We start from the raw sequence: 13,896 nt of genomic DNA on the forward strand, positions 1-13,896 counted from the left end.
GATTATTGTTTCTCAGTTTTTTGTACATGTTGCAGTTTATAAATAAAGGTTTATTTAAAAAATAGTAATAATTAAAAAATACATTTAAAAAATTAAAAAATAAATAAAATTGCCTCTGCGCATGCGCATAGCATAGATCCAACGAATCGATGACTAAATTAATCGCCAACTATTTTAATCGATTTAATCGATTAGTTGTTGCAGCCCTAATATATATACAGGTTAGGTCAGGAAAAAACACGGAGGCTATTTCATCCCCACAAGCCTGTTCCACAGGTTTCCCTGCTCTTCAGGGGATTTTCAGGGGGGAAAAATCCCCTGAAGAGCAGGGAAACCTGTACACGGAGGCTATTTCATCCCTTCAAGCCTGTTTCGCAGGTTTCCCTGGTCTTCAGGGGATTTTCAGGGGGAATAAAATCCCCTGAAGAGCAGGGAAACCTGCGAAACAGGCTTGTAAGGATGAAATAGCCTCTGTTTTTTTCCCTGACCTAACATATATATTTATATGTATGTATATCAGGGCTGCAACTAACTATTAATTTGATAATCGATTAATCTGTCGATTATTACTTCGATTAATCGATTAATAATCGGATAAAAGAGACAAACTACATTTCTATCCTTTCCAGTCTTTTATTGAAAAAAAACAGCATACTTATTTTGATTATTGTTTCTCAGCTGTTTGTACATGTTGCAGTTTATAAATAAAGGTTTATTTGAAAAAAATAAAAAAATAAAAAAAAAAATTAAAAAAATTAAAAAATAAATAAAATCGCCTCTGCGCATGCGCATAGCATAGATCCAACGAATCGAATCGCCAACTATTTTTATAATCAATTTAATCGATTAGTTGTTGCAGCCCTAATATATACACGTTAGGTCAGGAAAAACACGGAGGCTATATCATCCCCACAAGCCTGTTTCACAGGTTTCCCTGGGGATTTTCAGGGGGGGAAAAATCCCCCGAAGAGCAGGGAAACCTGTACGCGGAGGCTATTTAATCCCTTCAAGCCTGTTTCGCAGGTTTCCATGGTCTTCAGGGGATTTTCAGGGGGAATAAAATCCCCTGAAGAGCAGGGAAACCTGCGAAACAGGCTTGTAAGGATGAAATAGCCTCTGTTTTTTCTCCTGATCTAACATATATATTTATATATACTTAAATATGGGCTACAACTAACTATTAATTTGATAATCGATTAATCTGTCGATTATTACTTCGATTAATCGATTAATAATCGGATAAAAGAGACAAACTACATTTCTATCCTTTCCAGTATTTTATTGGGGGGAAAAAACCATACTGCACCATACTTATTTTGATTATTGTTTCTCAGTTTTTTGTACATGTTGCACTTTATAAATAAAGGTTTATTTAAAAAAAAAAATTTGTTTTTAATTAATTAAAAATAAATAAAAATAAATAAAATTGCCTCTGCGCATGCGCATAGCATAGATCCAACGAATCGATGACTAAATTGATCGCCAACTATTTTTATAATCGATTTAATTGATTAGTTGTTGCAGCCCTAATGTATATACACGTTAGGTCAGGAAAAACACGGAGGCTATATCATCCCCACAAGCCTGTTTCACAGGTTTCCCTGGGGATTTTCAGGGGGGGGAAAAATCCCCTGAAGAGCAGGGAAACCTGTACGCGGAGGCTATTTCATCCCTACAAGCCTGTAGGGACGAAACAACGTATATTCCGCTCTACCCGGTATTGAAGTGAAGTGAATTGTATTTGTATAGACAGCCATGACATTACGCTCTTTACACGTGTATGTGAACTTTTGACCTCCTCTGTATGTCAGCTTTATATGAGTCAATATGCAAATGAGGCTTTCAGACAAGGAAGTCATTTGCATATTTGCCAGGACATTTCCTTGACGAGCGACTAAAAGATTATACCTGAGCCCCTCTGTCGTTGACCAGCTCCACAGACCACCTTCCCTCGTACTGGATCCACACAAAGATTCCTCCCTCCATGTCACACGTGGCCAGCTTCTGGAAAGGTTCGTTCCAGCGCACCAGCACCACCTGCAGGAGGGAAGGACAGCCAGCGAGAAAAAGGTGCAACGGAAGACTGGAAGATGTCCAACCTCGCTGTTGTGGCCTCGCAGGTTGAAGTTGATCCTCTGCGGCGTTCCCCGGTCTCTCCTGCAGTGGCTGGAGGTGAAGGTCACGCCCACCACGCCTCTCCCGTTACCGCTGGCCAGCCAGCCCTCCTCGTAGTAACGCCGGCGGCACACCGGCTTGTCCTTCTCGCTCTTGGGCACGCGGCCCTTCCATGACAGGCACAGGATGTTGGAGTCGCTGCACAGGATGGGACCGTGCTCCACCGCCGCCAACATCCCTACTGAAGGTGCGGGACCACCACCCTGCTGACCACAAACACACCTCTTTTAGGCCCTACTGAAGGTGCGGGACCACCACCCTGCTGACCACAAACACACCTCTTTTAGTCCCTACTGAAGGTGCGGGACCACCACCCTGCTGACCACAAACACACCTCTTTTAGGCCCTACTGAAGGTGCGGGACCACCACCCTGCTGACCACAAACACACCTCTTTTAGGCCCTACTGAAGGTGCGGGACCACCACCCTGCTGACCACAAACACACCTCTTTTAGTCCCTACTGAAGGTGCGGGACCACCACCCTGCTGACACACACACACACCTCTTTTAGTCCCTACTGAAGGTGCGGGACCACCACCCTGCTGACCACAAACACACCTCTTTTAGTCCCTACTGAAGGTGCGGGACCACCACCCTGCTGACCACAAACACACCTCTTTTAGTCCCTACTGAAGGTGCGGGACCACCACCCTGCTGACCACAAACACACCTCTTTTAGTCCCTACTGAAGGTGCGGGACCACCACCCTGCTGACCACAAACACACCTCTTTTAGTCTACTAGAAGACCACCACCCTGCTGACCACAAACACACCTCTTTTAGTCTACTAGAAGACCACCACCCTGCTGACCACAAACACACCTCTTTTAGTCTACTAGAAGACCACCACCCTGCTGACCACAAACACACCTCTTTTAGTCTACTAGAAGACCACCACCCTGCTGACCACAAACACACCTCTTTTAGTCTACTAGAAGACCACCACCCTGCTGACCACAAACACACCTCTTTTAGTCTACTAGAAGACCACCACCCTGCTGACCACAAACACACCTCTTTTAGTCTACTAGAAGACCACCACCCTGCTGACCACAAACACACCTCTTTTAGTCTACTAGAAGACCACCACCCTGCTGACCACAAACACACCTCTTTTAGTCTACTAGAAGACCACCACCCTGCTGACCACAAACACACCTCTTTTAGTCTACTAGAAGACCACCACCCTGCTGACCACAAACACACCTCTTTTAGTCTACTAGAAGACCACCACCCTGCTGACCACAAACACACCTCTTTTAGTCTACTAGAAGACCACCACCCTGCTGACCACAAACACACCTCTTTTAGTCTACTAGAAGACCACCACCCTGCTGACCACAAACACACCTCTTTTAGTCTACTAGAAGACCACCACCCTGCTGACCACAAACACACCTCTTTTAGTCTACTAGAAGACCACCACCCTGCTGACCACAAACACACCTCTTTTAGTCTACTAGAAGACCACCACCCTGCTGACCACAAACACACCTCTTTTAGTCCCTACTGAAGGTGCGGGACCACCACCCTGCTGACACACACACACACCTCTTTTAGTCCCTACTGAAGGTGCGGGACCACCACCCTGCTGACCACAAACACACCTCTTTTAGTCCCTACTGAAGGTGCGGGACCACCACCCTGCTGACCACAAACACACCTCTTTTAGTCCCTACTGAAGGTGCGGGACCACCACCCTGCTGACCACAAACACACCTCTTTTAGTCTACTAGAAGACCACCACCCTGCTGACCACAAACACACCTCTTTTAGTCTACTAGAAGACCACCACCCTGCTGACCACAAACACACCTCTTTTAGTCTACTAGAAGACCACCACCCTGCTGACCACAAACACACCTCTTTTAGTCTACTAGAAGACCACCACCCTGCTGACCACAAACACACCTCTTTTAGTCTACTAGAAGACCACCACCCTGCTGACCACAAACACACCTCTTTTAGTCTACTAGAAGAAGCTGAGCACGTTTTTCTGGAAAATACAAATGTTTTGAGGGAAAAATCTAATTTCAGCTTTTTTATTTATTTTTTTATTAATATTTATTTATTCATTTGTTAGGGAAATCATAACAAAACAGACACTCCCAACCCGAAAAAAAAAACTAAAAATACAACAACAACAACAAAAAAAGAACTTTCCGCTTTTTCCTTTTTTGTCTTAAAAAATATTTTTCTTATTAGTTTATCACTTTTTTAAATACAAATGTTTTTGTCCTAAAGATATCCTATTATATTTCTGTAAATTTAAATATTTTTTTGTAAATTTTTCACCTTTTTTTTTTGAAGGTATTCTATTTTGTACTTGAAAATATTTTCCTTTTTTTTTCTTGAAAATTTTCTATTTTAGTTTTGTATATTAATTACTTCTTCTTCAAATATCTTTTTTCTTTTTATTTTATGTATACAAATGTTTTTATTTTATTCTCATAACTATTATTTATTTTCTTGAAAATATTATATTTTATTCTTGTGTGTTTAACACTTTTTTGAATATCCTTTTTATTTTTATTTAAACTACAAAAAAAGGAGTCATATCTTTATCACTTGTTTTCTTATAATATATAATAATATTCTATTATTTTTGTACATTTAGCAATTTTTCTTCAAAATATTTATTTATTTTTCTTTAACATATACCAATTTTTCCTTTAATCTCATAACTATTTCCCTTTTTTCCTTGAAGATATCCTACTTATTTCTAGTATGTTTATCACTTTTTTTCTTCTAGGTATTTTATTTTTATTTTTTCTTTAAACCTTTTAATTTTATTCTCATGTTTATAATTTTTTTTTTTAAATACAATATGTATCACTTTTTTTCTTGAAAATATAGCCCTTTTTTCTTAAAGATATCCTATTTTATTCCCATAAGTTTTATATTGAATATATATATCTGATTTTATTGTATCACTTTTTTCATCAAAAAATATTCTTAATTTTTCTTCAATAATACAATTTTTGTATTTTATTCTCATAACGTTATCACTTCTTTTTTTTTACGACATCCTATTTATTTTCATTTTTCTTCAAGATATTTAATTTTTCCCTCATATATATATTTTTTTCTTTAAGCCATCCAATTTTATTCTTACACGTTAATAATTTCTTAAAAATATTGTATTTTATTATATAAGTGTATCACTTTTTTCTTTGAAATAAAGCCCTTTTTGTCTTAAAGATATTCTATTTTATTCCTGTAAATTTATCATTTTCAATTGAAAACATCTGATTTTATTCTCATAATTTCATCACTTTTTTTCTGAGAAATACTGCAATTTCTGAAAGATATTCCATTTTATTCTCGTATGTTTATCACTTCTTCTTTTTTTTAATATCCTGTTTTATTCTTGTAAGTTGAGCACTTTTCGTTTCTCGAAAATATCCCATTTCAATACTTTTTTCTTAAAGTTATCCAATTTTATTCTTGTATGTTTATCTTCTTTTTCTTAAAAATATTGTATTTTATTCTCATGACTTGATTACTTTTTTCTTTAAAATACAGCATTTTTGTCTGTTTTATTTCTGTATCATTTTTATTGAAGATAACTGATTTTATTCTTGTACATTTTAAAAAAATGTCTCACATTTTTTTCTTGTATTTTATAACTTTTTTCTACAAAATATCTTATTTTATTCTTGTAAGATTAACATTTGTTGTTTCTTGAAAATAAATCTTTCAGCACGTTTTAATATCCGATTCTCGTATGTTTATTATTTTTTTCATGATATTGGATTTTTTTTATCCCAAAAGTTTATCACGTTTTTTTTTTTTTTAAATGTCCCCTTTTCACCCTGGAAAATAAAACACTTTCAGCAGTTTAACATGTTTGGTTTTTTTAAATATGCCATTTTAGCACTTTTCATTTTATTCCCCTAAGAAATTATTATTTTTTAAACCCTTCAATGTTATTCTGGTATGTTCTTTTGTATCATTTTTCTTCCTAAAAAGTTTGCATTTTATTCTGAAAGTTTAATTTTTTTTTCTTAAGTATAACCAATTTATATAATATTTTATTCTCATATCTTTTTCCTTGAAAATTGTATTTTTTAATTGAAAAATAGCACTTTTTTGTCCTAATGATATCCAATTTTTTCCCCATAAATGTATTATTTTTTTCTTGAAGATATCTATCTTTTTCTGGAAAATACAGATTTTTTTTTAAGATATCTGATTTTATTTTTTGTAAATTATTCGCTTTTTTCTTGAAGATATCCTATTTTTTTATCTTGTATGTTTATCACTTTTTTATTTTCAAAATATCCTGTTTTATTCTTGTAAGTTTAACACTTTTTGTTTCTTCAAAATATCCCATGTCATTATATTCATTGTTCATGTATGTTTATCTTCTTTTTCCTAAAAATATGATATTTAATTTTTCATTATATTTTTGTATTTATTATTTTATCATCTTTTTCTTTGAAAAACAGTATTTTTTGTCTTAAAAACATCCTGTTTTATTTCTGTAATGTTATCATTTTTATCAAAGATATCGGATTTTATTTTTGCATATTTTTCACTTTTTTTCTCTGAAATATCTTATTTTGTTATTGTAAGTTTAACACTTTTTTGTTTCTTGAAAATGTACTTTTTTAGCACTTTTTTTCTTGAGTATATCCGATTTTATTTGATTTTAATCACGTAAAATCAAATTCTTATAAGTTTTTATGTTTATAAATATATATAAACAATATGTATTAATATTTGATTTTTATTCTCATAAGTTAAAAAAAAAATTCTCGAAAATGTCATTTTCCCCACTTTTTGTCTTAAATATATTTTATTTGATCTCGGTAAGTTGTTTTTTTTGAAGATTGCAAAAAATTTATAAATTTTTCTAAAAATTAAAAATAAAAAAAATAAAAATGAACACATTTTTTTGTACTATTTTTCTACCTGTATTATTGTAATCATTTCCTGTAACATTTGAATGTTCTTTTTCAAAATAACGACAAATTGCATTCACATAACTTTGCACCTTATTTTGAAAAGATGTGATTTTTTTTTTCTTGTATCTTTGCAACTTTTTTTTCTAAAAAAAAAGATTTGTAGAAAAAAGTCAAAGTTCCAAGATGAAAGTACATCCGACTTTATATCCAACTTTATTGCAGTGCAAATAAACTTTTACTTTGAAAGAGACTTTTGCTGTTGTTTCCAGGATGTTTGTAAGAGCTGCTGCTTGAATCATGAATCATGAATCATGGTCACTGCACCCAATGACAAAATGTCCCCTTGCACCGTCAGCGTCGCCATGGCAACTGTTCCAGTGATGAAGTCACCTAGCAAATGATCTCTGAGAAAGAAATCACCATCTGCAGCGCACTCTTGTCAGGTAGAGAGGATCTTTGACTTGTGTTTTTTCCAGTTAAATGCTCTTGTCATATAGACAATCTTTGACCAGTGTTGTTAATAATAAAGAGTAAAGTGCTAATGCCATAGAGAGGATGTTTGACAAGTTTTTTTTTTTAGGTCAAAATAGCAGAGTGCTCCTGTCATATACAGAATCTTTGAATATTTTTTCCAGTTAAAAAACAGTTATTTAGAGGATCTTTGACTAGTTTTTTTGCTCCTGTTATATAGAGGATCTTTGATAAGTGCTTTTCCAGTTAGAACAGGCAAGTGACTCTGTACTATAAAGGATCTTTGAGAAGTGATTTTCCAGTTAAAACAGCTGAATGCTCCCGTACTATAAAGGATCTTTGACAAGTGTTTTTCCCAGTTAAAAACAGCCGAATGCTTCTGTTATGTAGATGATCTTTAAATAGTTGTTTTTTTCTGCAGAGTGCTCTTGTCATATCGAGGATCTTTGTATCTTTAACCAGTGTTTTTTTTTTCCAGTTAAAACAGCTCAGTGTCCCTGTCATACAGAGGATCTTTGACAAGTGCTTTTTCCAGTTAAAACAGCCAAGTGCCCCTGTCATTTGGAGGATCTTTGACAAGTGTTTCTTCCAGTGAAAAACAGCCAAGTGTCCCTGTCAAATAGTGGATCTTTGACAAGTGTTTTTCCAGTTAAAAACAGCCAAGTGCCCCTGTCAAATAGTGGATCTTTGACAAGTGTTCTTCCAGTTAAAAACAGCCAAATGCTTCGGTTTAATAGAGGATCTTTGACAAGTGTTTTTTCCAGTTAAAAACAGCCAAGTGCCCCTGTCAAATAGTGGATCTTTGACAAGTGTTCTTCCAGTTAAAAACAGCCAAATGCTTCGGTTTAATAGAGGATCTTTGACAAGTGTTTTCCAGTTAAAAACAGCCAAGTGTCCCTGTCAAATAGTGGATCTTTGACAAGTGTTTTTCCAGTTAAAAACAGCCAAGTGCCCCTGTCAAATAGTGGATCTTTGACAAGTGTTCTTCCAGTTAAAAACAGCCACATGCTTCTGTTTAATAGAGGATCTTTGACAAGTGTTTTCCAGTTAAAAACAGCCAAGTGTCCCTGTCAAATAGTGGATCTTTGACATGTGCTTTTCCCAGTTAAAAACAGCCAAATGCTTCTGTTTAATAGAGGATCTTTGACAAGTGTTTTTCCAGTTAAAAACAGCCGAATGCTCCTGTCATGTAGAGAGGATCTTTGACAAGTGTTTTTTCCAGTTAAAACAGCTGAATGCTTCTGTCATATAGAGGATCTTTGACAAGTGTTTTTTCCAGTTAAAAACAGCCGAGTGCCCCTGTCAAATAGTGGATCTTTGACAAGTGTATTTCCTGTTAAAACAACCGAATGCTCCCGTCGTATAGAGGATCTTTGACAAGTGTTTTTCTATTTGTAAACAGCCCAATACCACTATTATATAGAGGATCTTTGACAAGTGTTTTTCTATTTGTAAACAGCCTAATACCACAATTATATAGAGGATCTTTGACAAGTGTTTTTCTATTTGTAAACAGCCTAATACCACAATTATATAGAGGATCTTTGACAAGTGTTTTTCCATTTGTAAACAGCCTAATACCACTATTAAATAGAGGATCTTTGACAAGTGTTTTTCTATTTGTAAACAGCCTAATACCACTATTATATAGAGGATCTTTGACAAGTGTTTTTCTATTTGTAAACAGCCTAATACCACAATTATATAGAGGATCTTTGACCAGTGTTTTTCTATTTGTAAACAGCCTAATACCACAATTATATAGAGGATCTTTGACAAGTGTTTTTCTATTTGTAAACAGCCTAATACCACTATTATATAGAGGATCTTTGACCAGTGTTTTTCTATTTGTAAACAGCCTAATACCACTATTATATTGAAGATCTTTGACAAGTGTTTTTTTATTTGTAAACAGACTAATACCACTATTATATAGAGGATCTTTGACAAATGTTTTTCTATTTGTAAACAGCCTAATACCACAATTATATAGAGGATCTTTGACCAGTGTTTTTCTATTTGTAAACAGCCTAATACCACTATTATATAGAGGATCTTTGACCAGTGTTTTTCTATTTGTAAACAGCCTAATACCACAATTATATAGAGGATCTTTGACAAGTGTTTTTCCATTTGTAAACAGCCTAATACCACTATTAAATAGAGGATCTTTGACAAGTGTTTTTCTATTTGTAAACAGCCTAATACCACTATTATATAGAGGATCTTTGACAAGTGTTTTTCTATTTGTAAACAGCCTAATACCACTATTATATAGAGGATCTTTGACAAGTGTTTTTCTATTTGTAAACAGCCCAATACCACTATTATATAGAGGATCTTTGACAAGTGTTTTTCTATTGTAAACAGCCTAATACCACAATTATATAGAGGATCTTTGACCAGTGTTTTTCTATTTGTAAACAGCCTAATACCACAATTATATAGAGGATCTTTGACAAGTGTTTTTCTATTTGTAAACAGCCTAATACCACTATTATATAGAGGATCTTTGACCAGTGTTTTTCTATTTGTAAACAGCCTAATACCACTATTATATTGAAGATCTTTGACAAGTGTTTTTTTATTTGTAAACAGACTAATACCACTATTATATAGAGGATCTTTGACAAATGTTTTTCTATTTGTAAACAGCCTAATACCACAATTATATAGAGGATCTTTGACCAGTGTTTTTCTATTTGTAAACAGCCTAATACCACTATTATATAGAGGATCTTTGACCAGTGTTTTTCTATTTGTAAACAGCCTAATACCACAATTATATAGAGGATCTTTGACAAGTGTTTTTCCATTTGTAAACAGCCTAATACCACTATTATATTGAAGATCTTTGACAAGTGTTTTTTTATTTGTAAACAGACTAATACCACTATTATATAGAGGATCTTTGACAAGTGTTTTTCTATTTGTAAACAGCCTAATACCACTATTAAATAGAGGATCTTTGACAAGTGTTTTTCTATTTGTAAACAGCCTAATACCACTATTATATAGAGGATCTTTGACAAGTGTTTTTCTATTTGTAAACAGCCTAATACCACTATTATATAGAGGATCTTTGACAAGTGTTTTTCTATTTGTAAACAGCCTAATACCACAATTATATAGAGGATCTTTGACAAGTGTTTTTCCATTTGTAAACAGCCTAATACCACTATTATATAGAGGATCTTTGACAAAGGTTTTTCCGTTTGTAAACAGCCTAATACCACTATTATATAGAGGATCTTTGACAAGTGTTTTTCTATTTGTAAACAGCCTAATACCACTATTATATAGAGGATCTTTGACAAGTGTTTTTGTATTTGTAAACAGCCTAATACCACTATTATATAGAGGATCTTTGTCAAGTGTTTTTGTATTTGTAAACAGCCTAATACCACTATTATATAGAGGATCTTTGACAAAGGTTTTTCCGTTTGTAAACAGCCTAATACCACTATTATATAGAGGATCTTTGACAAATGTTTTTCTATTTGTAAACAGCCCAATACCACTATTATATAGAGGATCTTTGACAAGTGTTTTTCTATTTGTAAACAGCCTAATACCACTATTATATAGAGGATCTTTGACAAGTGTTTTTCTATTTGTAAACAGCCTAATACCACTATTATATAGAGGATCTTTGACAAGTGTTTTTCCATTTGTAAACAGCCTAATACCACTAATATATAGAGGATCTTTGACAAATGTTTTTCTATTTGTAAACAGCCTAATACCACTATTATATAGAGGATCTTTGACAAGTGTTTTTCTATTTGTAAACAGCCTAATACCACTATTATATAGAGGATCTTTGACAAGTGTTTTTCTATTTGTAAACAGCCTAATACCACTATTATATAGAGGATCTTTGACAAGTGTTTTTCTATTTGTAAACAGCCTAATACCACTATTATATAGAGGATCTTTGACCAGTGTTTTTCCATTTGTAAACAGCCTAATACCACTATTATATAGAGGATCTTTAACAAGTGTTTTTTTCCAGTTGTAAACAACCGACTCCCACTGTTAAATCGAGGATCTTTGGCTAAGATGATCAAAGTGCTTTGGTCTTCATCGCTGACCAAACGTTCGTGGCCATGTTGCCCTCCAGCTAGCAGTTTATTTCCCCGGGTGCAGCAGCAGAACTCACCTCATAGTTGCTGGACATGTTGAGTCAAAGAGTCTCCTGCAGCGAAGGCGTCCATGTTTCCATGCAGATGATGATGAGGAGGATGTCCCGTGAAGGTCAGCGCTGGCACACTCACAACAACACCCGGCCTACAACAACACAACAACACCCGGCCTACAGTAACACCACTGGGCGTCCCACCATCATCCACCAGCTGGAGTGGAGGACAGTCGGCTCAGAGTGGCTGTCACACACACACACACACACACACACACACACACACACACACACACACACACACACACACACACACACACACACACACACACACACACACACACACACACACACACACACACGTGTATCTAAGCAACAGCACTGGTCTCCATGGGGACTCCAACTGCTCTTTCATAACATGCAGCATCGTGCATGTTATGATATCGAATGAGAATCCGAATCGGCGTGGTGACACTGACCTGAGTGACGTGATCGTGTTCGTGTTCGTGTTCGTGTTCGTGTTCGAGGCGCGGCGCGTTGCTGCTGCGGCATCCGGCCATCGGGAGCGGGGTTGCCAGGCGCTTCCCTCCGTTTGCGCACTTTGTGGGCAGCGGCTTCAGTCAGAGGCGCGCACACGCGGCCTCGCGTGCACGCCGGAGCCCGGAGTCCCACTCGGGAAGGACGCCCACTCCCACGGAAATAGCGGCGGCGCTCTCGTGGAGCTTTTACGTGGCCGCGCTTTGACCACATTTTGACGCATTCTTCTTGTTGTCTTGGTGTGCAAGAACTTGTGCACATTATTCTATCTTTGCAGCCTTCAAGTTGCTCCAACATGACCTCCTAAACATGCATCTAGTATGCATGCACTCATACTGTTTGATGGTATCGATCACGGAAGTGGTGCAAGTTAACTATTTGAGTTCAAATACACAAGAAGTGTTCAAAGTCTAAAAGCTCCTGGTGACTGCAGGTAACTATAGGGATGTATCGATCCCATGCTGATATCAGATATCGGTCTGATGTTATCAAACATAAGCTCTATGAGCTTGCATGTAAAAGGTGCGATACAGGCAATCCTTCAGCCTTTTGACCTGTGTGTGATATCATGTCCGATACAAGCAGTCCTTCAGAGTTTTTACTTGTGTGTTATATCATGTGTGATACAAGCAGTCCTGCAGCCTTTTTACTTGTGTGTGATATCATGTCCGATACAAGCAGTCCTTCAGCCTTTTTACTTGTGTATGATATCATGTCCGATACAAGCAGTCCTTGACTTGTGTGTGATATTATGTCCAATACAAGCAGTCTTTCAGCCTTTTTACTTGAGTGAGATATTATGTCCGATACAAGCAGTCCTGCAGTGATATCATCATGTCTGATAAAAGCAGTCCTTCAGCCTGTTTACTTGTGTGTGATATCATGTCCGATACAAGCAGTCTTTCAGCCTTTTTACTTGAGTGAGATATTATGTCCGATACAAGCAGTCCTGCAGTGATATCATCATGTCTGATAAAAGCAGTCCTTCAGCCTGTTTACTTGTGTGTGATATCATGTCCGATACAAGCAGTCCTTCAGCCTGTTTACTTGTGTGTGATATCATGTCCGATACAAGCAGTCTTTCAGCCTTTTTACTTGTGTGTAATATTATGTCCGATACAAGCAGTCCTGCAGCCTGTTTACTTGTGTGTGATATCATGTCCGATACAAGCAGTCCTTCAGCCTTTTTACTTATGTGTGATATTATGTGCGATACAAGCAGTCCTGCAGCATGTTTACTTGTGTGTGATATCATGTGCGATACAAGCAGTCCTTCAGCCTTTTTACTTGTGTGTGATATCATGTCTGATACAAGCAGTCCTGCAGCGTGTTTACTTGTGTTTGATATCATGTCCGATACAAGCAGTCCTTCAGCCTTTTTACTTGTGCGTAATATTATGTCCGATACAAGCAGTCCTGCAGCGTGTTTACTAGTGTGTGATATCATGTACAATACCAAACAGTCCTGCAGCCTTTTTACTTGTGTGTGATATCATGTCCGATACAAGCAGTCCTTCAGCCTTTTTACTTATGTGTGATATTATGTGCGATACAAACAGTCCTGCAGCCTTTTTACTTGTGTGTGATATCATGTCCGATACAAACAGTCCTGCAGCCTTTTTACTTGTGTGTGATATCATGTCCGATACAAGCAGTCCTTCAGC

General features: G+C 36.3%; 1 protein-coding gene across 3 annotated transcripts in view; it reads right to left on the minus strand.

The window, feature by feature from the left end:
- The window catches only part of tulp4b (TUB like protein 4b), a 38,178-nt gene extending 25,897 nt beyond the window's left edge, over window positions 1-12,281 (minus strand). Inside the window, exons 1-4 of one of the 3 annotated variants that reach the window (XM_062043167.1) lie at window positions 12,175-12,281; window positions 11,720-11,942; window positions 2,100-2,378; window positions 1,909-2,037 (exon numbers count right to left, since the gene is read on the minus strand). In XM_062043167.1, the coding sequence (XP_061899151.1) occupies window positions 1,909-2,037; window positions 2,100-2,378; window positions 11,720-11,737 (426 nt within the window). In that variant the 5' untranslated portion in view covers window positions 11,738-11,942; window positions 12,175-12,281. Of the gene's footprint in view, window positions 1-1,908; window positions 2,038-2,099; window positions 2,382-11,719; window positions 12,052-12,174 lie in introns of those variants that run through there. The other 2 variants (XM_062043165.1, XM_062043166.1) reach the window with 2 other exon arrangements.
- Window positions 12,282-13,896: the final 1,615 nt, after the last annotated feature.

This window comes from Entelurus aequoreus, linkage group LG03 (genome assembly GCF_033978785.1).
Source record: "Entelurus aequoreus isolate RoL-2023_Sb linkage group LG03, RoL_Eaeq_v1.1, whole genome shotgun sequence".
NCBI lineage: Eukaryota > Metazoa > Chordata > Actinopteri > Syngnathiformes > Syngnathidae > Entelurus > Entelurus aequoreus.